Source organism: Ranitomeya imitator, chromosome 2, assembly GCF_032444005.1.
Source record: "Ranitomeya imitator isolate aRanImi1 chromosome 2, aRanImi1.pri, whole genome shotgun sequence".
Classification (NCBI taxonomy): Eukaryota; Metazoa; Chordata; class Amphibia; order Anura; family Dendrobatidae; genus Ranitomeya; species Ranitomeya imitator.
In genome coordinates, this window is record NC_091283.1 from 361,140,287 (window position 1) to 361,165,149 (window position 24,863).

Genomic DNA, 24,863 nt, shown 5'->3' on the forward strand with positions numbered 1-24,863 from the left:
GGCCGGCGCGAGCTGCAACGGAGGGTGGGTATAGCAGGTTTTTTTTTTTTTTTTTATTATTATTATTTTTTAACATTACATTTTTTACTATTGATTCTGCATAGGCGGCGTCGATAGTAAAAAGTTGGGGACACACAGGGTTAATAGCGGCGGTAACGGAGTGCGTTACCCAGGGCATAACGCGGTCCGTTACCGCTGGCATTAACCCTGTGTTAGCGGTGACTGGAGGGGAGTATGCGGGCGACAGGCACTGACTGCGGGGAGTAAGGAGCGGCCATTTTCTTCCGGACTGTGCCCGTCGCTGATTGGTCGCTGCAGCCATGACAGGCAGCTAGCGAGACCAATCAGCGAATGAATAACCGTGACAGACAGAAGGACAGACTGAAGTGACCCTTAGACAATTATATAGTAGATTTGTTATTGATTGCCTGTTGGGTACTGTTTTGCCACCACTTTTGGTGAGTCTTTGTCTTCTCCCTGCTATCTCTATTATTTTACCTTGTTATGTTTTGTTTGAGTTAATAAAATTGTTACTTTTATAAAACTTGGTTGTTTTGGTGCTCTTGTTCTTTTTTGGTTGTTCTTTACATAATAAGTGAGTACAGTATATTTCAAGGGACTGTGCTATGAGATAATAAGTGAGTACACTATATACTAAGGGACTGTATTAGACATAATAAGCGATAATAACGTCTTCCTTCACCTCTCCCTGTTCCAAAGTCCATTATAAATCCCCCTTCCTCCCATTCCAATCCCGCACAACCGTCATTGTCCTCCTCCCCCGCTTATCATTATTGCCCTCTCCTCCTCCCCACCACCTCCATTATTGCCCCCTACCCCCACCCCCATCATTGCCCTTTCCACCACCTCGATCATTGCTTTCTCCCCCCACCACCCAGTCATTGCCCATTCCACCACCTCCATCATTTCCTTCTCCCTCATCACTACCCTTTCCACCACCATCATTGTCTTTTCCACTACCACCATCAATGCCTTTTCCCCCACCACCCCCATCGTTGCCCATTCCACCAACTCCATCATTTCCTCCTGCCCTGGTTGAATGGACAAGTGAGTGTGAGAAACAGAGTCCTACTTTACGTTTTCATCTGAGTCAGGAGTGCAGCAAGTGGGTGATGTTTATGACATTCCAGCTTATACAATCTGAGAATACAACATCTACACATTATATATCATTATATGTTCCCCTTATTTTCTCCAGTAATTGTATTATTACACATGATACTTTACTTCCCATTCAGGTCCCTACGATATCGAATCCTCTTAGTGGAGAGCTTCTATATAAAAGAATTTTCCTGATTGACCCATCAAGGATGGATAAGAGTTACAACAAGATATTACACCTCACCCTAGAGATCCTCTTCCGGCTTACTGGAGAGGTGAGAGATTCTGATAACGTCACGTTACATCATTCTTATCTATGGCAATAACAGAAGGACCGAAAGGAGAGGTGAGGACTCTGGAAACGTCTGTAGTGGGATTTATTAATGTGTCTCTCCATAACCAGGATTACACAGTGGTGAAGAAGACCTCTGGTGAGCGCGGCCAGGCCCCTGTGTCTGAGGAATGGGGAAGACCCCTGAGCCCAATCACAAGACCTCCACCTCAATTCCTAATACATGACGACATCAATGACCAGAAGATCCTAGAACTCACCTACAAGATGATTGAGCTGCTGACTGGAGAGGTGACACTGCTGAGAATGCTGGGGCATTATACAGTAATGCTATAATGGGATGAGAGGGGTGATGCTATTATTGTATGTGTCAGGTCCCCATAAGGTGTCAGGATGTCACGGTATATTTCTCCATGGAGGAGTGGGAGTATTTAGAAGGACATAAAGATCAGTACAAGGACGTCATGATGGAGGTTCCCCAGCCCCTCACATCACCAGGTAAAAGACAGGACTAAATACTCACAACCTCTAATGATCTGTATGTAAAGAATTAATTCATCCCCTGTATGTGTTTCCTCCAGTTCTATCCAGTAAGAGAACAACGCCAGAGAGATGTCCTCGTCCTCTTCTTCCACAGGACTGTATACAAGAAAATCCCGCTGTTCCTCAGGATCATCAGGTAGATGGAGAGATGTCATGAATAGTGATGAGCGAATATACTCGTTACTCGAGATTTCGTGAGCATGCTCGGGGGTCCTCTGAGTATTTTTTAGTGCTTGGAGTTAGTTTTTTAGCGCTGCAGCTGAATGATTTACATCTGTTAGCCAGCATAAGTACATGTGGGGGTTGCCTGGTTGCTAGGGCATCCCCACATGTACTTATGCTGGCTAACAGATGTAAATCATTCAGCTGCGGCGCTAAAAACAAAATCTCTGAGCACTAAAAAATACTCGGTGGACCCCCGTGCATGCTCGAGAAATCTCGAGTAACAAGTATATTCGCTCATCACTAGTCATGAAATCTCCAATAAGATGTGTAGAAGGCTGTAAGGGTCTTGTGTTCGGTCTTGTTTTATCCACCAGTATTGTCACAATTCCACCACTCAGTGTCAAGGAAGCAGGGAGTGTGTGACAGCTCAGTCATGCAATTTGAGGCAGGGGCATGATTAGCTGTCAGTATTGTAAGTTACAGTCCAACCGCAAATCATGGCAGTGGAGTGCTGGGTTTCTTCCAGGTGTCACCTGTTCTAGGTGATTACCTGGCTATTTAGGTGGCTGTTAGTAACTGATTATTAACAGTCATAGCCTTAGATCGGTGGTGTGTGTGTGTGCCTTGTTTATCAGGGCTTTTTTCTTGATCTTTTGCTGCCCGATCTTGAACCTTGTCTTTTGCTTAACCACTTTGTCTTGATCCGCTATCTTCCTGGAATTCTGACCTCAGACTGTGACCTGACTATGCCTTTTTTATCCCCTTTTGACTAATAGTGATTCAGCATCACATTTGTGACTCAGTGTCACATTATGACTGGCCTTGTACTTTTTTCCAAGCAGTATGGATACAATTCATACACTTTGCGATCAGGTGCCAAGGAACACTAGAATTGTTCTGGGACTGTTTTCTAGCGTTTTGAGTGCTTCCCAGAGCTCTACTCTACCATCAGTAGCTTACAATGAGATTTATACAAACGTCGCCGACTGTCATGGCGGCATCTGGGTCTGTGGAATCTCTAGATTCTTGCACTTTTCCTTGTAACTTCACTAATGGCTGTAATCGGCACAGTGAGGCTCGGGCGTCGATATAGAGACTTGTAGCTTCCAGACTGGTTACCAGGAGATAAATCTCTGCTGGGCAAGGTTGGTAATACTTTTTGGTCTCATGTTCTGGGAGAACCAATTATATCTTCTTTTAACCTATATATATGAGCTGGACTATTCAGTAAGTGCCTACTATACCTCATCTTAACCTGGTCTGGAGAGGTGGTGATATCCAGGCATTTCTGGTAATTGTTCTGCGATATTGGTGTGCAGTTTTTGGTGAAAACCTTCCCTTCTCCTTTGATGTTTTATGTAATTTCTTTGCCTCACTGGATTTCCACTTTTATCCTTAGTGTTTATTCCTGTGTGAGTTTTGTGTGACTAAGCTTCTGTTTCCCGTCTGTCTGTGTTAACCCATACAATTTTGTCCCCTTGTTCCCAGGGCGAGGGAAGGGGATCAGATTAGGGTGGTTTCACACTTGCGTTTTTGTCTGCAGCGTTTTTTCCCCCTATCTTTAACATTAAAAACGCATGCGTTTTTGTTTGTACGGGTTTGGTCGCGTTTTGCAACGCATGCGTTTTTTTCCTGCATGCGTTTATTTGCAGAAATGCAACATGTAGTATTTTTGAGAGGCGTTTTTTGGACTCATAAAAACGCATGCGTTTGTATGCGGGGTTTTTTTTGCATCAAAAAATGCATTATAGTCAATGGAAACGCATGCGTTTTTTGTGCATGCGTTTGCATGCGTTTTTGAACGCATGCGTTTTTTTAAGATAAGGTTGTCTAGACACTGATAAGCCATCCCCTAGCAGCAAGATGATAAAAGGGACCTTGGGGGAAGTTTCAGGACACTTCTCATCATACTCCCAAGAAGACAAGACACTTCCTGGACGCATTTTGGTGGACAAGACCCAGAGCAATGTGAGTATATCCTAGCCAATGCCTTTATTTTCAATTTTTTGGATCTACATGTCCTAATTTTTGCAATTTTTTTCTTTCAACATGCATCAGAATGTCTTCTGCGGAGTCGTCATCTGGTGATGAGTTTGAGCCACGTCAATCTGAAGTGGATCTTGTCAGTGAGGTGAGTTTTTGGCCCATCAGCTTGGTAAGTATTCACTGTCACATCGACACATGTGACAATTTGATTTTTCTATTTTTTTTAGAGCACTTCTACTGAGGGACAGACAGGGACGGAGCAGCGGAGTCAAGGTCCGGTGGGAAGACTGCAGCGGGTATGTATACAAGGCTGACTGTCCTCATTGTAATATTCTTGAATCTTCCTTTCTTTACACTTTATTTCTTTTAATTTTTCTTCTGGAATCCTTTACTAAGTTGACTTTCATATTCATGCCATTTCTCATCATCTGTAATTTTATTTTCCTAATGTGATTGAGCAAACTTAAATGATTTTCTTGTAATTTTAGGTTTCACAACGGGACGATGACCGGATCGATATTGACCTCCTGATAACACTGGTCCAGGAGCGAGTCCCGTTGTGGGACGGACGGGATCCACAGCATTCTGTAAACAGTACACTACGCCGCTTATGGAGTGAGGTGGCACAAGCGTTGTGGGATGGCTGGGAGAATTCCCCGCCACGGGTCCGTAATGCATTTGGTAAGTATTGCACTGCAGTGTGAAGCAGCAGACCTTGGCCGTGCTCTCTTGACTGTGTGTGATGAAAGAAATTTTTTGTTTCTTTCATCACACACAGTTGTCTTTGCACGGCCAAAAGTCCATTTTCTGACCATTATATATTTTTTTTATTTAACAGTGGAGAAAATAAGAACACGTTGGCGTTCCATGAAGGACCGCTTCAATAAGGACCTGCGTGAAGAGAATCGTGCTGCAAGTGGTTCCGGAGCAAGGCACCGGCTCTACAAGTACCAAAGAGTGCTGTCCTTTTTAAGACCGGTCCTTCTCCAGAGAGCGTAAGTATTTCTCACATGCTTCAGGTTGTATTGCATTGACATAATATGTAATTTTCTGTTTCCTTTTTTCACAGCACACACAGCACGACTGTCGCCCCAGGTTCTGGAGCGGTCCTTCAGCCGGCAGCCACGGACCCGTCCCAGCCATCCAGCAGCGCAGCAGCAGGTGGGCCTTCCACACTCACTGGAGACCAGGGAGCTGGCCCATCAGGTATTCCCCTTTCGCAGTCCTCTGTCACTGCACCCTTTTTTGCGGGCTCATCCCGGCAGCGACAGAGGGCTTCGGATAGGTCACTCATGCCCGAGTTTTTGCACTTGAGCTCGGTTTTACACGAAGCAATCAAGGCTTTAGGTGACAGAATGGATGTGTCTCATAACCTCTTAAATTGCCGGATCCAGGATGTCACCAAAAGCCTTGATCAAGTTAAAGCCGACCTCCAGAGGCCAGCTCATCATTTTTTTAATCAAATAGAGCAGGGCATGTCGGAACACCTTAGCCCTGATCTCCAGCTGAGTGTGATGCAGGCCTGCAATGTTGCTTTTGTGCAGGCTATGCAGCAGAGTCGCAATGTACAGCAGACAGTGGTGGCATATCCAACTGTGCCGTCACTGTCAGGATTAACCTCCATTCCTACCTCTGCTGCATACCACTGCACGGCCACCTCTATTCCATCCACAGGTGTAGTCCACTACAGCGCCAACACGATGACGAGTGCTGTTGGACATCCCACCGCCACCACCGTGACAACCGCTGCTCCGGATTGGACCTCCTCCACTGACACCTTGATGCCGCAGGACCCTGGCGTGGCTTTTCGGCCCGGCCCCCTCCCGATGCAGCAAGACCCAGTCATGGCGTATCGGACCGGGCCCCCCCCCGATGCAGCAGGACCTAGGCATGGCTTTCCGGGCAGGGCACCCCCCGATGCAGCAGGACCCAGGCATGGCGTATCGGACCGGCCCCCCCCTGATGCAGCAGGACCTAGGCATGGCTTTCCGGGCAGGACCCACCCCGATGCAGCAGGACCCAGGTATGGCGTATCGGACCAGCCCCCCCCCGATGCAGCAGGACCCAGGCATGGCTTTCCGGGCAGGACCTACCCCGATGCAGCAGGACCCTGGCAGGGCTTTCCAGGCAGGATCCACCCCGATGCAGCAGTACCCTGGCAGGGCTTTATGTTCCCCCCACCAGCAATGCAGCAGGACCCTGGGAGGGCATTGTGTTCCCCCCCTCCAGCAATGCAGCAGGACCCTGGGAGGGGTTTATGTTCCCCCCCCCCAACGATGCACCAGGACCCTGGCAGGGCTTTATGTTTCCCCCCCACTACGATGCAGTTGGACTCTGGCGTGGCTGAGCGACCCACAATCGAAATGGACTGTGAGATAGTAGAACCGGACCCTGACGTGTCTCCCTGCACCACGCAACAACATATGAGCCCACCAAGACTTCCCCCTACCAGGTAAACACAAATGAAAGCTCAGAAACCCCCCAAAAAACAAAAAACTCTTACTATTCCTCCCCCATCACCTACCGATGTGTCTGTATTGTCAGTTTTGTCTCACCCTTCCAGTGCGTCTCAAGCCTCTCATGTGTTAAGCCCCATCCCCGAACTTCCAGACCCTTCCAGTTTCATTGCCCCTTCTCCTGCCACCTCTGCCTCTTCGATGGTGAGCCAGGCTTCAGTTCTTAACACCCCCTGTTTACATCACTCTACCCCAAGCCGTCGCGGTACAACCCGTCGCGGTAAAAAAAAAAAAAGTTTTTACATTTGTTTGTTAACTAAATAAAAAAAATTTAATTTGCCACAATTATGTTTGGTTTATTGTGTTTATCGCCGCCGTCAATACACACCAATAAAGTTCGCCACACACTTATTGTTTGGGCCAAAACATATCTCCAGTAGTTTAAAATACAAGACTACATCTATATGTGTGTCTTTAGTATACAGATATGAGGTGGTCCAAAAAATAAAACATTTATTTCCATACTCTGTTTTTGTACCTAGTGTGACAGTACAAACAAAGAAAAAATGGTGGAAATCAATTTCAGTACTCTACTGAACAGGTCAGGTGTTCAAAAACTCCTAAGTTAAGACACCTGACCTATTGAGTTGATAACTGCTTAGTATATTCACCATATTCTCTTAGACCTAATCTATTACGCAACAAATGAGGTGACAATGGTTGTCACACGCTACATATCTATGCTCACCAGGCCATGTGTAAGAAATTGTGAATTCATGAGCATGTATATGTTTATCATGAATTCATTATTTCTGACACTTGACTCGATGGGTATAGATAGCGTGACAGTGATTGTCTCAGTCTTGACGCAATGACGTCAACAAGATTACCAATAAATCAACATGGTTACCAATAAATCAACATGGTTACCAATAAATCAACATGGTTGCCATTATTAGAAATATGCGGCCAGTGTTTTATATCATTATTTGTAAACCGAAATAGGGAGTGCAACAATATAAGAGGTCAATTATGATATTAAAATAATAACTATTACCTCATCATCTATCACCCACTCCTGGTTTTGGATTACAAAATGATATACATACATATCCACTGACCGTCTTTGGTAAACCTTTGTTTAGAGAGGAAAAAGATAGGAGACACGGTCAACACAACCAACACTCAAGTTTATTAATTTGAAATATTTTTATCAGTATATAATTATTGGTAAAGATAAAGATACAACAGGACATTTACACAACATTGTCCTGCCATGACACCCGTCCAATATCGGAAACAAAATAGGCTGCAAATTGGTCCCGCATAAGACCAATGGCTGCAGTTGACCGCATCGGGTGATGCTGAAAATCGGGCAGTGGGTGTGCAACTGGTTCATCCAGTTCAATGTGGGGTCGCTCCTTAGCAATTAGGTAATTGTGGAGAACCACACAGGCTTTGACCACCTCGTCCACTGTTTCCACTTTTAGATTTATGGCTGTTGCAAGAATGCGCCCTTTAGCAACCAGAATGCCAAAGGTGCACTCTACTGTTCTTCGGGCCCTGGTCAGTCTGTAGTTAAAGATCCTTCTAGTGTGGTCCAAGTCCTGACTAGAATATGGCTTCAGGAGATTTTCACACATCTGGAAGGCCTCATCCCCAACCATAGCAAATGGCAGCGGTGGGCCTTGAGTGTTGGGGAGAGGCTGTGGAGGGGGAAAATTAAAATTGTTGCCATATACCCGACGGCCCATATCCGAGCTCTTGAAAGTCTGGGAATCATTGCCACGGCCAAAAGCTCCAATGTCCACGGCGATGAAGCGACAGTCCGCATCCGCTATTGCCATGAGCACTACCGAAAAATATTTTTTGTAGTTAAAAAACTCCGATCCTGTTCTGGCACCAGAAACCAGCCCCAGTAGCATGGAACATTAAACCAAGAATTCGTGGATCGAGATAAAAGAACAGCCCTAGGTTAAATTATATATTTAATCTCCCTAAGGGCACACTAGACAATACTCTAGATACACAATGGTTATACATATATAAGGGTCAGATATCCAAATACAACAGTGGTAGGACAAAAGATAAAAGCAGAATATATGGGTCAGTTATCAGTAGACAAAAGGCCTTGCTTGCGGCGAACGGGCTGTCACATGTCAGGCTTATGGTCCCTACTGCTAGTGGACTTCTCGCAACCCTGGAAGGAATTCGGTCCGGTCCAGATATCTCGGAAATATACACCAATGTATGCTATAGAAAATGTACTAGGGGTTTTACTCAGATCGTAAAACCTCTTACTGATCCCACATATAAAGTGGCGGATCTTAAGATTTCGTCACCGGATAGGATACTATTGGGGTTTTTTTTTTTTAATTGAGAGTGTTCATGTCCGCTCCAGTTTTAATCGAACCTGATTTCCAGGAACCATTCCTTGTGGAGGTGAATGCTTTGGTGTAGAGGATGTATTATCTCAAGGTTCTAAAACTTTAATTTGCGGCCATGTGCATTTTATTTCTAGGAAATTGAGTCTAGTGGTTGGCCCTTTCTGCTACTTCAGGGACCAAATTATTCGTACCTGTGTACCTAAGATTGTGTCTTTTACAAGAGTTTAATGATTTCATTTTGAGTGGTCACCCTTGGTAACAGCTACGTGAAAGCCATTGCTAGGTTTTCTTCATAGCCATCAATGTATAGTGAAATTAGAGATTTCGTTTCTGCCTGTGAAGTTTGTGCATGCGCTAACGTTTGTCATAACCGGCAGGCCATGGAATTGGCTCCATTGTCAAATGGAGAAAAAACGTGGAAATAATTGCGTTTGTCTGATGGGAGAACTGTTATTTTGGTGGTGGTTGACTGATTCAGCAAAAAAGGCTACAGTAATTTTGTTCATTTATCATGGTTATCGAATGCTGAATCACTTTCTAGGTTGTTCAATAGTCATGTTGTGACATTGCGTGGAATTCCTCTTAACAATGTATCTGATAGAGGGAGGGGTGGTATTTTGTCTCCTTATTATGGAAAGCTTTTGTAAGAAATTGGGGATTGACTTGTCATTTTCCTCTGCTTACCACCCTAATATAAAACGGTCAGACAGAAAGGACAAATCAACTATTGGAAGAGATTTTAAAGTGTTATGTTGCGGCTCAGCAGAAGGACTGCTCCTCATTTTTACCTCTAGCTGAATTTGCCTTTAAAACAGTTGGGTTAATGAGTCTACTGGAACCTCCCCTTTTTTGTAATCATGGCTTTCATCCCCATTTTGGTGAATTTTCTAGGATGAGTTCTCCATGTCCTGGTGTGGAGGTGTACAGAAACTTGGGGATGTTTGGAGGGAGGTTCAAAATAATATCGGGGTGGCTCGGCTTTGACAAAGAAAGTAAAGCCATAGGAAACGTTCGACAGGTCCTATCTTCAAAGTAGGTGATACAATTTGGATGTTATCTAAAAATATTAAGCTGAGAATACCATCAGCAAAGTTGGGTCCTAAATTTATTGGCCCTGATGAGATTCTGGAAGAAGTCAATCCAGTTTCCTGTAGATGAAAACTTCTTCTGTCTCTTTGCATTCCGAATTGTTTTCCACAGATCCCTGTTAAAAAGAGTTTGTCTCTTGGGTATTGTCTCCCTCGTCTTTGCCTCCTCCAGTTTCTGTCGATGAAGGCTTGAATCATGAGGTGCAGAGCATCGTGGATTCTCGGACGTTCCGAATTTCCATCAAGTATCTTGTTCATTAGAGGAGATGTGGACCCGAGGAGAGATCCAGGTTCCCGCTCATTCTGTAAAGGTTGACCACTTGGTCAGGGCCTTCCATCTTAGGTTTCCTGGGACATCTGGGAGTCCAGTGGCCCCTCTACAACCCTTGGCAAAAATTATGGAATCACCGGCCTTGGAGGATGTTCATTCAGTTGTTTAATTTTGTAGAAAAAAGGAGATAACAGACATGGCACAAAACTACAGTCATTTCAAATGAAACTAAAAGTAATGGTTACTTTTTTTTAGAACAAGCAGAGGGATACAATTATGGAATCTCCCTCTAAATTTTCATTCCCAAAACTGACACCTGCATCAAATTAGATCTGCTCGTTTTTCTGCATCTAAAAGGGAGGACAGCTGTTGCACCAAGTGGACTGACATGAATCATGGCTCCAAGATGAGAGATGTCAGTGTCATGATATGTACTTTTGCCCTGTCCTGTATTTGAATAATATGCCATTTGATGTATGTAACTGTTCTCTGGTTTCTATTAGCTGTAATTTATGTATGTGCTGGGAGTTCACCTGTAACAATATGTCTCCTTCCCCCAATACTTGCAGCCCTAAGCTATAATGTAATTAAAGGGGTTGTCCACTACTTTCAATTAACCCCCCAATGTATTACCCCGGGGCCCCTAATGAATTGTGCCATTACCTTCTGTTGACGTTTTCGCCTGTGAGCGGCGCTATGGCTGCAGCTGGGTACGGGTCACATGACCCCCAGACTGCAGCCGCCGCTCATTTCCGCCGACGTCACATCAATTTCCAGGCTCTAGAAATTGACGTGACGTCAGCAGCAGGCGTGACCAGCCCCCACAGTCTGCAGTCACTCAGCAAGAGTGACTGGGCTGGGGGCGGGGCTGGGGGCTGCCTGCAGGGCTGTGCTGAGGGCGGGCGGGGCTCTGTGTGTGCTCACTGCTCAGTGGCATGCTGGGATCTGAGGACGGGGCTGTGCTGCGGTCGCCGGGGGTCTGCCCGCCGGCGCTGGTGTTTCTGCCCGCCGGTGCCGGTGCTTGTGCCCGCCGGTGTTTCTGCCCGCCGGTGCTTGTGCCCGCCGGTGCTTGTGCCCGCCGGTGTTTCTGCCCGCCGGTGCTTGTGCCCGCTGGCGCCGGTGCTTGTGCCCGCCGGTGTTTCTGCCCGCCGGTGCTTGTGGGCGCCGGTGTTTCTGCCCGCCGGTGTTTCTGCCCGCCGGTGCTTGTGCCCACTGGCGCCGGTGCTTTTGCCCGCCGGTGTTTCTGCCCGCCGGTGCTTGTGGGCGCCGGTGCTTGTGCCCGCCGGTGCTTGTGCCCGCCGGTGCTTGTGCCCGCCGGCGCTTGTGCCCGCCGGCGCTTGTGCCCGCCGGCGCCGGTGTTTCTGCCCGCCGGTGCTCGCCGGTGCTTGTGCCCACCAGTGTTTCTGCCCGCCGGTGCTTGTGCCCGCCGGCGCTGTGCGTGTGTGTGTGTGTGCCGGCGCTGTGTGTGTGTGTGTGCCGGCGCTGTGCGTGTGCCGGTGCTGTGTGTGTGTGCCGGCGCTGTGCGTGTGCCGGTGCTGTGTGTGTGTGTGTGCCGGCGCTGTGTGTGTGTGTGTGCCGGCGCTGTGTGTGTGCCGGCGCTGTGCGTGTGTGTGTGTGCCGGCGCTGTGCCGGTGCTGTGTGTGTGTGCCGGCGCTGTGTGTGTGTGTGCCGGCGCCGTGTGTGTGTGCCGGCGCTGTGCGTGTGTGTGCCGGCGCTGTGCGTGTGTGTGCCGGCGCTGTGCTTGTGTGTGTGTGTGTGCCGGCGCTGTGCGTGTGTGTGTGTGCGCCGACGCTGTGTGTGTGTGCCGGCGCCGTGCGTGTGTGCCGACGCTGTGCGTGTGTGTGCAGGCATCGTCCGATGGGACTACAAGTCCCATCGGGCTCTGCCTGCTACACTGACAGTGAGTGACACATTAGCCAATGATGGGACAGTAGTAGTCCCATCATCCGGCTAATGTGTTGAATGTAAAAAAAAAAAAAAAACACAGTACATACATACATACAACACACACCATGCGACTACATGCACCATGCGACTACATGCACCATGCGACGACATGCTGCATGCACCATGCGACGACATGCACCATGCGACGACATGCACCATGCGACGACATGCAACATGCACCATGCGGCGACATGCTACATGCACCATGCGCCGACATGCGACATGCACCATGCGACATGCACCATGCGACGACATACGACATGCACCATGCGACATGCACCATGCGACGACATACGACATGCACCATGCGGCGACATGCACCATGCGGCGACATGCACCATGCGGCGACATGCGACAACATGCACCATGCGGCGACATGCACCATGCGACAACATGCACCATGCGACAACATGCGACATGCACCATGCGGCGACATGTTACATGCACCATGCGCCGACATGCACCATGCGACATGCACCATGCGACGACATGTGACATGCACCATGCGCCGACATGCACCATGCGACGACATGCACCATGCGGCGGCATGCTACATGCACCATGCACCGACATGCAACATGCACCATGCGACGACATGCACCATGCGACAACTTGCGACATGCACCATGCGCCACCATGCACCATGCGACGACATGCACCATGCGACGACATGCGACATGCACCATGCGGCGGCATGCGACATGCTACATGCACCATGCGCCGACATGCACCATGCGCCGACATGCACCATGCGACGACATGCGACATACAGTACATACATACTACAGACATACAGTACATATAACATAGAGTACATACTCACCATCACTTGTCACTTTGTTCCCCGAAGCCATTGTCACCTGTAAAAAATATTAAAATAATAAACAAACAATATACTCCCTGTCCACAGAAATCCAATTAAAACGAGTGTCCCACGACGATCTCCCGTGGAGAGCAGGAGCATCAGTTGATGCGACCATTCTCCAGAGGCTCCAGGAACACAATGATGGAAGGTATCCTTCCATCATGTATTCCTACGCCCCTGTGAGAAAATAGTCCCTAGTCTCACTATTGGCATTGCTGGGTGAGACATTTTCCCACGCAGCAATTGCCATAAAGTGAGACCAGTGAACTAGAGTAACCTCAGTGATGCACTGCAGGAGCCATTGTCTCCTGTCAGTGTGTCACTGAAGGTCCTATAGAGCAGTGACATCACCCGATGTCACTGTTCTATAGGGGAGATCGTCGTGGGACACTCGTTATTAATTGGACTACGGCGGACAGGTAGTATACAGTTTATTATTTTACTTTTTTTTGCAGGCGCTGAAGTATGGTAAGTATGGTTAAATGAAGAATATTAAAATACTTTTTTCCAAATGTGTGTGTTTTATTAACCCTTTCTTACTATTGGATTAGTAATGGATAGGCGTCTTATTGATGCCTCTCCGTTATTAACCCGGCTTAATGTCACCTTACAATAGCAAGGTGACATTAACCCCTTATTACCCCATATCCCACCACTACTCGGGAGTGGGAAGAGAGGGGCTAAGTGCCGGAATTGGCGCATCTTACAGATGCGCCATTTCTGGGATGGCTGCGGACTGGTATTTGTAGCCGGGGGGGCCAATATCCATGGCCCCTCTCTAGGCTATGAATATAAGCCCGCAGCTGTCTGCGTAGCCTTTCTGGCTATAAAATATAGGGGGACCCCACGTCATTTTTTGGGGGGGTCCCCCTATTTTAATAGCCAGTAAAGGCTACGCAGATAGCTGCGGGCTGATATTCATAGCAGGCTACAAATATTGGCCCCCGGCCGTCGGCTTTCCCCCTCTGGCGCAGAGAATTGCGCGGGAGCCCACGCCGTTTTTTTCTTTATTTTTAAAAAATTCAACGCTCATTAAGGCCTCTTTCACTCTTGCGTCGGTACAGGTCCGTCGCTATGCGTCGGGCCGACGTACCGACGCACGTTGTGAAATTTGTGTACGAAGTGGGCAGCGGATGCAGTTTTTCAACGCATCCGCTGCCCATTCTGAAGTGCGGGGAGGAGGGGGCGGAGTTTCTGCCGCGCATGCGCGGTAGAAAATAGCGGGCGCAACGGCCAAAAAAACGTTCACTTGAACGTTTTTTCGTGCCGACGGTATTCCAAAACATGACTGATCCGTAGCACGACGGACGCGACTTGTGGCCATCTGTCGCTAATACAAGTTTATGGGTGAAACGCATCCTGCCCTGCGAGCACATTTGCAGGATCCGTTTTTTTCCGCCGGATCCGTTTTTTTCCGCCGGATGTTTTTTTTTTTTCCACCAGATCTGTTTTTTCCACCGGATCCGTTTATTTTCGCCGAATCCTTTTTATTACGCCAGATCCGTTTTTTCTCATAGAGTTGTATTAGCGCCGGATTACACCTGATGGCCACACGTTTCATCCGTTTTTTGCAGGATACGTCAAAAAAGCTGTTTCCGCCGGATGGAAAACACATACAGAGAAATGGTTTTTCGGTACGTCGAAAAAATGTACAGCGACGGATCTAGCAAAAAACGGATGAAACGTGTGGCCATCAGGCGCACTCCGGCGCTAATACAACTCTGAGAAAAAAACGGATATGGCAGAAAAAAAAAAGATCCGGCGAAAAAAAACGGATCCTGCAAATGTGCTCGCATATAGTATATAAGACAGCCTCCCCCATAGAATATAATATACCCCCCATAGTATATAAGACAGCCTCCCCCATAGAATAGAATATACCCCCGCAGTAGTATATAACACAGCCACATCTATAATATAACACTGGGAGCGTCACTCTGTCCGAAGCCTTTATAGACTGCGCAAGCGCCGGCGCAGTCTGGACCCCACAGAGTGACGCTCCCAGGAGATCGAGGTATGCGTAAACACTGAACGCACACCGCGATCTCCAACAGAGAGGCAGGGACGCGCCAGGAGGGTAAGTATAAGCTATATTCACCTGTCCCCCGTTCCAGCGCTGCGTGCGGCTCCGTCTCCCGGGTCCTCTGCCTGTGATTTTCACAGTTCAGAGGGCGCGATGACGCGCTTAATGCGCGCCGCCCTCTGACTGAACAGTCACAGCCAGAGGACCCGGAAGAAGTGGCGTGCAGCGCTGGAACAGGGGACAGGTGAATATAGCAAGTGTCGGGGGCCTGAGCTAGCGGCAATACCGGCACCTGACCCCCACAGCGCGCCGGTGTCCCCGCCTGCTAAGGCCCCCCAGCACTCGGCGCCCAGCGACGATAGGTGAGTATGTTATTTTTTTTTTATATATATATCGCAGCAGCATGCGGGGCATATAATACTATGGAGCATCTTATGGGGGCCATCAACATTTATGGAGCAGAGTACGGGGCATATACTATGGAGCATGTTATGGGGGCCATGAACCATAATGGAGCAGTGTACCGGCCATATGCATGGGAGCAGCAAATTACAGAACGGTGGCGCAGGATGGGAGCACATGACAGAACGGGGGCGCAGGATGGGAGCAGCGCATGTCAGAATGGGGCTGCAGGATGGCAGCAGCACATGACAGAACAGGGGTGCAGGATGGGAGCAGCACATGACAGGATGGGGGCGCAGGATGGAGCAGCACATGACAGGATGGAGACCATATACCAATATAAATGCTCGCCACCTGGGCGTAGAACGGGTTCAATAGCTAGTAGTATATAACACGGCCTCCCCCATAGAATATAATATACCTCCCATAGTATATATCAAAACCCGCATATAATATAGCACAACTTGCATAGTATATAGCACAGCCCGCATAGTAGTATACAGCACAGCCCATGTAGTAGTATACAGCACAGCGCGGGTCGTAGTATATGCAGCACAGCCCGCATAGTAGTATACAGCACAGCACGTGTAGTAGTATACAGCACAGCACGTGTAGTAGTATACAGCACAGTCCGGGTCGTAGTATATACAGCACAGCCCGCGTAGTAGTATATACAGCACAGCCCGCGTAGTAGTATATACAGCACAGCCCGCGTAGTAGTATACACAACACAGCCCACACAGTGGTATATACACAGCACAGCCCACACAGTGATATATACACAGCACAGCCCACACAGTGGTATATACACAGCACAGCCCACACAGTGGTATATACACAGCACAGCCCACACAGTGGTGTATACACAGCACAGCCCACACATTGGTACATGCACAGCACAGCCCACACAGTGGTATATACAGCACAACCCACATCTCATCCCCCCGATAATGGCTCCACACTCTCCTCACCTTTCCTCTTGCCTGCGCTGCTCCTGTCTCGGCGTCTGAAGTCTGCCCGGGACACAGCAGGTCTGTGATGATATGACGTCATCGCGCACTTGCAGTATCAGAGGCAGAGCGGGGAATGATGGGAGAGGGAGGGAGCTCTCCTCCATCATTGCATTGAACTATACCGGCGTCATAGACGCCGGTATAGTTGAATGCGGCGGCGGCACTGGCGGGAGTAGGGGGGAAAGAGTGCAGCGGCCCACTACTGGCACCGGCCCTTCTGGCATTTGCCAGAAGTGCCCGATGGCCAGTCCGGCCCTGGTCACCGCCCACACACTTCCCTCCTCCTGAACTGCAGCGTTTCTCAGACCCACATCCGCAGCAAAACTGCAGATATTTTTTACATCTCAATGAAAGTCTAAGGCCGGAGTCACACTACAGCGAGATACGGCCGAGTCTCGCAGGTTAAATACAAGCTCTGGCACCAGCACTCCGGAGCGGAGCGTGCAACTCTATGTATTGCTATGCGGCCGCACGCTCCGCTCCGGAGTGCCGGTGCCAGAGCTTGGTTTTAACCTGCGAGACACGGCCGTATCTCGCTGTGTGTGATCCCGGCATAAGCGTGCAGAAACGCTGCAGTTCGGCACAAAAGAAGTGACATGCTGCGGAGAAAAAAAAAAGCTGCGTTTCGGCGCGGCCTTTTCCGCAGCATGTGCACATCAAGTCTGCGGCTCCCATAGACTTACATTGGTTGTGCGCTACACTGAGGATTTGATGCAATTCCGTGCGGCAAAAAACGCTGCGGATCTGCAACGTGTGCACACAGCCTTAGCATTTAGTGAACCTAGCAAAAAGCCAAGCAGAAAACAAGTGTGGGATTGCAGTTTTTTTGCAATTTCATCATACTTTGAATTTTTTTCACATTTTCTACTACACGATATGGTAAAACCAATGGTGTCGTTCAAAAGTAGAACTTGTCCCGCAAAAGATAAGCCCTCACATGGCCATATTGACAGAAACATTATGGCTCTGGAAAGAAGGGGAGCGATAAACGAAAAAAGCTCCAGGGGTGAAGGGGTTTAGAAACATGGATATGGACATATCTATGGAAATAGGTATATAGATATATCTGTATGTATTTATCCCATATCTATCTAATTCTATCTATCTGTCTGTCTGTGTCTATCTATCTATCCCATATCTATCTATCTTTTATCTGTCTGTCTATTATCTATCTATCCCATATCTATCTATCCCACATCTATCTATCTATCTATCTATCTATCTATCTATCTATCTATCTATCTATCTATCTATCTATCTATCTATCTATCTATCTATCTATCTATCTATCTATCCCATATCTATCTCTCTCTATCTAATATCTATCTAATATCTATCTATCTATCCCACATCTATCTATCTACCTATCTATCTATCTATCTATCTATCTATCTATCTATCTATCTATCTATCTACCTTTCTATGTGTAATGGAGTGTGGGTTGGACAAATGTAAAAGAGGAGTTGGACAGAAATGACACCACAAATCTTTTTGAAGAGAGAGGAGGGAGGGGTTTGGGTGTGTTTTTGGAGTGGGTGTGCTAGGTTCGGGCTTAGTGGCAATGCAAAGCATCATGGAACTTGTAGTATTAGGTCACAATAAGGAAGTTGTCGATTAACCCCATGAGAGCTGAATCCAGCACTGAAGATGTGCTGCTACAGCATGATAACAGCTAATATTGCTAAAATAAACACAGTAGATGTTTTCAGTGGCACATAATAGCAAGATTTATGAAAAAAAAAAAAAAACTTTATAGTAGTGGATAACTTCTTTAACCCCTTTACCCCCAAGGGTGGTTTGCACGTTAATGACCAGGCCAATTTTTACAATTCTGACCACTGTCCCTTTATGAGGTTATAACTCCGAAACGCTTCAACGGATCCTGGTGATTCTGACATTGTTTTCTCGTGACATATTGTACTTCATGATAGTGGTAAAATTTCTTTGATAGTACCTGCGTTTATTTGTGAAAAAAACGGAAATTTGGCGAAAATTTTGAAAATTTCGCAATTTTCAAACTTTGAATTTTTATGCAATTAAATCACAGAGATATGTCACACAAAATACTTAATAAGTAACATTTCCCACATGTCTCCTTTACATCAGCATAATTTTGGAACCAATTTTTTTTTTTGTTAGGGAGTTATAAGGGTTAAAAGTTGACCAGCAATTTCTCATTTTTACAACACCATTTTTTTTTAGGGACCACGTCTCATTTGAAGTCATTTTGAGGGGTCTATATGATAGAAAATGCCCAAGTGTGACACCATTCTAAAAACTGCACCCCTCAAGGTGCTCAAAACCACATTCAAGAAGTTTATTAACCCTTCAGGTGTTTAATAGGAATTTTTGGAATGTTTAAATAAAAATGAACATTTAACTTTTTTACACAAAAAATTTACTTCAGCTCCAATTTGTTTTATTTTACCAAGGGTAACAGGAGAAATTGGACCCAAAAAGTTGTTGTCCAATTTGTCCTGAGTACGCTGATACCCCATATGTGGCAGTAAACCACTGTTTGGGCGCATGGGAGAGCTCGGAAGGGAAGGAGCGCTATTTGACTTTTCAATGCAAAATTGACAGGAATTGAGATGGGACGCCATGTTGCGTTTGGAGAGCCACTGATGTGCCTAAACATTGAAACCCCCCACAAGTGACACCATTTTGGAAAGTAGACCCCCTAAGGAACTTATCTGGATGTGTGGTGAGCACTTTGACCCACCAAGTGCTTCACAGAAGTTTATAATGCAGAACCGTAAAAATAAAAAATCATATTTTTTCACAAAAATTATATTTTTGCCCCCAATTTTTTATTTTTCCAAGGGTAAGAGAAGAAATTGGACCTCAAAAGTTCTTGTCCAATTTGTCCTGAGTACGCTGATACCCCATATGTGGCAGTAAACCACTGTTTGGGCGCATGGGAGAGCTCGGAAGGGAAGGAGCGCAGTTTGACTTTTCAATGCAAAGTTGACAGAAATTGAGATGGGACGCCATGTTGCGTTTGGAGAGCCACTGATGTGCCTAAACATTGAAACCCCCCACAAGTGACACCATTTTGGAAAGTAGACCCCCTAAGGAACTTATCTAGAGGTGTGGTGAGCACTTTGACCCACCAAGTGCTTCACAGAAGTTTATAATGCAGAACCGTAAAAATAAAAAATCATATTTTTTCACAAAAATTATATTTTTGCCCCCAATTTTTTATTTTTCCAAGGGTAAGAGAAGAAATTGGACCTCAAAAGTTGTTGTCCAATTTGTCCCGAGTACGCTGATACCCCATATGTGGCAGTAAACCACTGTTTGGGCGCATGGGAGAGCTCGGAAGGGAAGGAGCGCCGTTTGACTTTTCAATGCAAAATTGACAGGAATTGAGATGGGACGCCATGTTGCGTTTGGAGAGCCACTGATGTGCCTAAACATTGAAACCCCCCACAAGTGACACCATTTTGGAAAGTAGACCCCCTAAGGAACTTATCTGGATGTGTGGTGAGCACTTTGACCCACCAAGGGCTTCACAGAAGTTTATAATGCAGAGCCATAAAAATAAAACAAAATTTTTTTCCCACAAAAATTATTTTTTAGCCCCCAGTTTTGTATTTTCCCTAGGGTAACAGGAGAAATTGGACCCCAAAAGTTGTTGTCCAATTTGTCCTGAGTACGCTGATACCCCATATGTGGGGGGGATTCACCGTTTGGGCGCATGGGAGGGTTCGGAAGGGAAGGAGCGCCATTTGGAATGCAGACTTAGATGGAATGGTCTGCAGGCGTCACATTGCGTTTGCAGAGCCCCTAATGTACCTAAACAGTAGAAACCCCCCACAAGTGACACCATTTTGGAAAGTAGACCCCCTAAGGAACTCATCTTGATGTGTTGTGAGAGCTTTGAACCCCCAAGTATTTCACTACAGTTTATAACGCAGAGCCATGCAAATAAAAAATATTTTTTTTTCCACAAAAATTATATTTTAGCCCCCAGTTTTGTATTTTTCCAAGGTTAGCAGGAGAAATTGGACCCTAAATGTTGTTGTCCAATTTGTCCTGAGTACGCTGATACCCGATATGTGGGGGGGAACCACCGTTTGGGCGCATGGGAGGGCTCGGAAGGGAAGGAGCATCATTTGGAATGCAGACTTAGATGGATTGGTCTGCAGGCGTCACATTGCGTTTGCAGAGCCCCTAATGTACCTAAACAGTAGAAACCCCCCACAAGTGACCCCATATTGGAAACTAGACCCCTCAATGAACTTATCTAGATGTGTTGTGAGAACTTTGAACCCCCAAGTGTTTCACTACAGTTTATAACGCAGAGCCGTGAAAATAAAAAATCTTTTTGTTTTCCCACAAAAATTATTTTTTAGCCCCCAGTTTTGTATTTTCCCAAGGGTAACAGGAGAAATTGGTCCACAAAAGTTGTTGTCCAATTTGTCCTGAGTACGCTGATACCCCATATGTTGGGGTAAACCCCTGTTTGGGCACACAGGAGAGCTCGGAAGGGAAGGAGCACTGTTTTACTTTTTCAACGCAGAATTGGCTGGAATTGAGATCGGACGCCATGTCGTGTTTGGAGAGCCCCTGATGTGCCGAAACAGTGGAAACCCCCCAATTATAACTGAAACCCTAATCTAAACACACCCCTAACCCTAATTCCAACGGTAACCCTAACCACACCTCTAACCCTGACACACCCCTAACCCTAATCCCAACCCTATTCCCAACTGTAAATGTAATCTAAACCCTAACCCTAACTTTAGCCCCAACCCTAACTGTAGCCCCAACCCTAACCCTAGCCCTAACCCTAGCCCTAACCCTAACCCTAGCCCTAACCCTAACCCTAGCCCTAACCCTAGCCCTAACCCTAACCCTAGCCCTAACCCTAGCCCTAACCCTAGCCCTAACCCTAACCTTAACCCTAGCCCTAACCCTAGCCCTAACCCTAGCCCTAACCCTAGCCCTAACCCTAGCCCTAACCCTAGCCCTAACCCTAACCTTAATCCTAGCCCTAACCCTAGCCCTAATGGGAAAATGGAAATAAATACATTTTTTTTTATTTTTCCCTAACTAAGGGGGTGATGAAGGGGGGTTTGATTTACTTTTATAGCGAGTTTTTTAGCGGATTTTTATGATTGGCAGCCGTCACACACTGAAAGACCCTTTTTATTGCAAAAAATATTTTTTGCAATACCACATTTTGAGAGCTATAATTTTTCCATATTTTGGTCCACAGAGTCATGTGAGGTCTTGTTTTTTGCGGGACGAGTTGACGTTTTTATTGAAAACATTTTTGGGCACGTGACATTTTTTTATCGCTTTTTATTCCGATTTTTGTGAGGAAGAATGACCAAAAGCCAGCTATTCATGAATTTCTATTGGGGGAGGCGTTTATACCGTTCCGCGTTTGGTAAAATTGATAAATCAGTTTTATTCTTCGGGTCAGTACGATTACAGCGATACCTCATATCATTTTTTTATGGTTTGGTGCTTTTATACGATAAAAACTATTTTACAGAAAAAATAATTATTTTTGCATCGCTTTATTCTCAGGACTATAACTTTTTTATTTTTTTGCTGATGATGCTGTATGGCGGCTCTTTTTTTGCGGGACAATATGACGCTTTCAGCGGTACCATCGTTATTTATATCTGTCCTTTTGATCGCGTGTTATTCCACTTTTTGTTCGGCGGTATGATAATAAAGCGTTGTTTTTTGCCTCGTTTTTTTTTTTTTTTTCTTACGGTGTTTACTGAAGGGGTTAACTAGTGGGACAGTTTTATAGGTCGGGTCGTTACGGACGCGGCGATACTAAATATGTGTACTTTTATTGTTTTTTTTTTTTATTTAGATGAAGAAATGTATTTATGGGAATAATATTTTTTTTTTTTTTTCATTATTTTGGAATATTTTTTTTTATTTTTTTTTACACATTTGGAAAAATTTTTTTTTACTTTTTTACTTTGTCCCAGGGGGGGACATCACAGATCAGTGATCTGACAGTTTGCACAGCACTCTGTCAGATCACTGATCTGACATGCAGCGCTGCAGCCTTCACAGTGCCTGCTCTAAGCAGGCTCTGTGAAGCCACCTCCCTCCCTGCAGGACCCGGATCCGCGGCCATCTTGGATCCGGGGCTCGAGCAGGGAGGGAGGTGAGGAGACCCTCGCAGCAACGCGATCACATCGCGTTGCTGCGGGGGGCTCAGGGAAGCCAGCAGGGAGCCCCCTCCCTGCGCGGTGCTTCCCTGCACCGCCGGCACATCGCGATCATCTTTGATCGCGGTGTGCCAGGGGTTAATGTGCCGGGGGCGGTCCGTGACCGCTCCTGGCACATAGTGCCGGATGTCAGCTGCGATAAGCAGCTGACACCCGGCCGCGATCGGCTGCGCTCCCCCCGTGAGCGCGGCCGATCGGCTATGACGTACTATCCCGTCCAGGGTCAGATAAGCCCAGGGCACCTCGACGGGATAGTACGTCTAAGGTCACAGAGGGGTTAAGCTTTGTCAACATCACTAGTGAAAGAATAGCCATTCTTCCTCACAGCAGGTGGCTAGTCAAATGTACATACTACATAGACTGCCTGGAGCCCACCAGTCTAGAATCTTCTGGTGGACCCAACCATTGAATAGAAGGTGTAACCCCTACCCCCTTCATGGGCGGATCCCAGGAGCTCAGACAATCCATTCTTATTTTGAGATCAGATGTGAGTTGATCCTTGAAGGAGAAGGAGTGGGGATTCTTAGCTGAGGCAAGACCCCATGTCCATCTGTGACTGCGGAAGCGAACGGGGCGAGACTTGAGCTGAGGGCATATGTCGTCGTTCGTGAGATTGTTTTGGGATCCATTGGACTAATGGACTAATTGTGGACTATTGCTTTGTTACCTGGCACAAGGATTATCGGGAGGTGCCCCCGAACCTGTTCCGTTGGACTAATTGTGGACTCTGTAGATCTACCTGCATGTGTTGTTCCAGCGTTCTTGATAATAAATCTGTGAAATAATCCCTTGGCCTGTTGTCCCTTCTTGCTCTGCCGTACACCCCGTCACAGACTGGTGGCAGCGGTGGGATCAGAGCAGAAGGAATGGAGGACAACGGCCCATCAACATCGAGAACCAGCACCACAGAGTACAAGAACTGGAGTTTGGGGAGCCTACAATCAAAGGCCCGGGAAGTAGGAGTCCGTTTTAAAGGACTCTCCAAGGAGCAGCTTATTGAGGCTTTGGAAGGAGTTCGCCTGCAAGATGACGCTGAGGAAGGATCCTCACAGCAAATGGAGGAAAGAAGGCAGCCGGAGGTAAATACCCAAAAAAGTCAGTGGGTTGTGTGGTACGAGGAGGAGTTGGCATTGCTGGGAGAAGAGGCCACCATAGACTATAAGATGGAGGCCATTCACAGAGCTCAGGAGAGGGAGGCCATTCACAGAGCCGAGGACAGAGCTCGGGAGATGGCATTGGTGGAGAGGCAGATCGCTTTGGAAGCAGCTAGAAGCTCCAGACAGACTCTAACTCCAGCACCCACCATGAGGGAACTCCCCAGAGTGTCCCGCAAAGACTTCAAGCCCTTTAATGAGGCTGCAGGCGACATTGAGGGCTTCTTCCAGGACTTTGAGCATCAGTGTCGATTAATGGAAGTCCCGGAAAGGGACCGAGTCCGACATCTGGTGGGGCTCTTAGAGGGTGGAGCTGCCGCAGCCTATAGAGCTATGGACCCTCAGGGGAACTGTGAGTATGCGGAGATTAAACGGACTATTCTAGAACATTATGCTGTTACCCCAGACACTTACAGGACTCAGTTCCGTACTTTAGCCTGTGATGAGGAAGTGTCTTTCAAGATGTATGCCCACAGACTCAAACAGATATGTCATCGCTGGCTGGAGGCAGATGAGGCCTTAACCTGGGAGACCTTCCTCCAGGTTATCCTAAAAGAGCAGTTTTACTTCAAGTGCCCTGCTGAGATCCGGGAATGAGTGCGTGAAAGGAGACCAGCTACTGTGGAGGAAGCTGCAGCTCTAGCTGATGAGGCTCTCACCATCAAGCCTCAGTGGAGGATTCTGTTGGAGGATGGAGAGAGGCCTACCAGCTCCACAACACTGGTGGCCCCCTGTTCTTCTGTCCCCATTGTTCCCCGTTCCTCTAAGCCACCACCTCATGCTGATACCCGTGTAAATGTGCCTCCAGTTGCTTCTACTGCGTTTTCTGGAATACGACGAGGAGAGGAAGTAGCAGAGCGCAGGTGTTATGGCTGTGGGCATCCGGGGCATCTGCAGGCCTCATGCCCAGCCAGCCCATGGAGGAGTCGTCCTCAAAACCCTA

At 47.1% G+C, this 24,863-nt stretch overlaps 1 protein-coding gene across 1 annotated transcript in view; it reads left to right on the plus strand.

Annotated features, from left to right (window-relative positions):
- Positions 1 to 1,263: 1,263 nt before the first annotated feature.
- LOC138663846 (oocyte zinc finger protein XlCOF22-like) overlaps positions 1,264 to 24,863 on the plus strand; it is a 36,903-nt gene continuing 13,303 nt past the window's right edge. The window contains exons 1-4 of the mRNA XM_069750198.1: positions 1,264 to 1,397; positions 1,526 to 1,705; positions 1,789 to 1,912; positions 1,996 to 2,093. Coding sequence (XP_069606299.1) covers positions 1,332 to 1,397; positions 1,526 to 1,705; positions 1,789 to 1,912; positions 1,996 to 2,093 — 468 coding nt within the window. The 5' untranslated portion in view covers positions 1,264 to 1,331. The remainder of the gene's footprint in view (positions 1,398 to 1,525; positions 1,706 to 1,788; positions 1,913 to 1,995; positions 2,094 to 24,863) is intronic.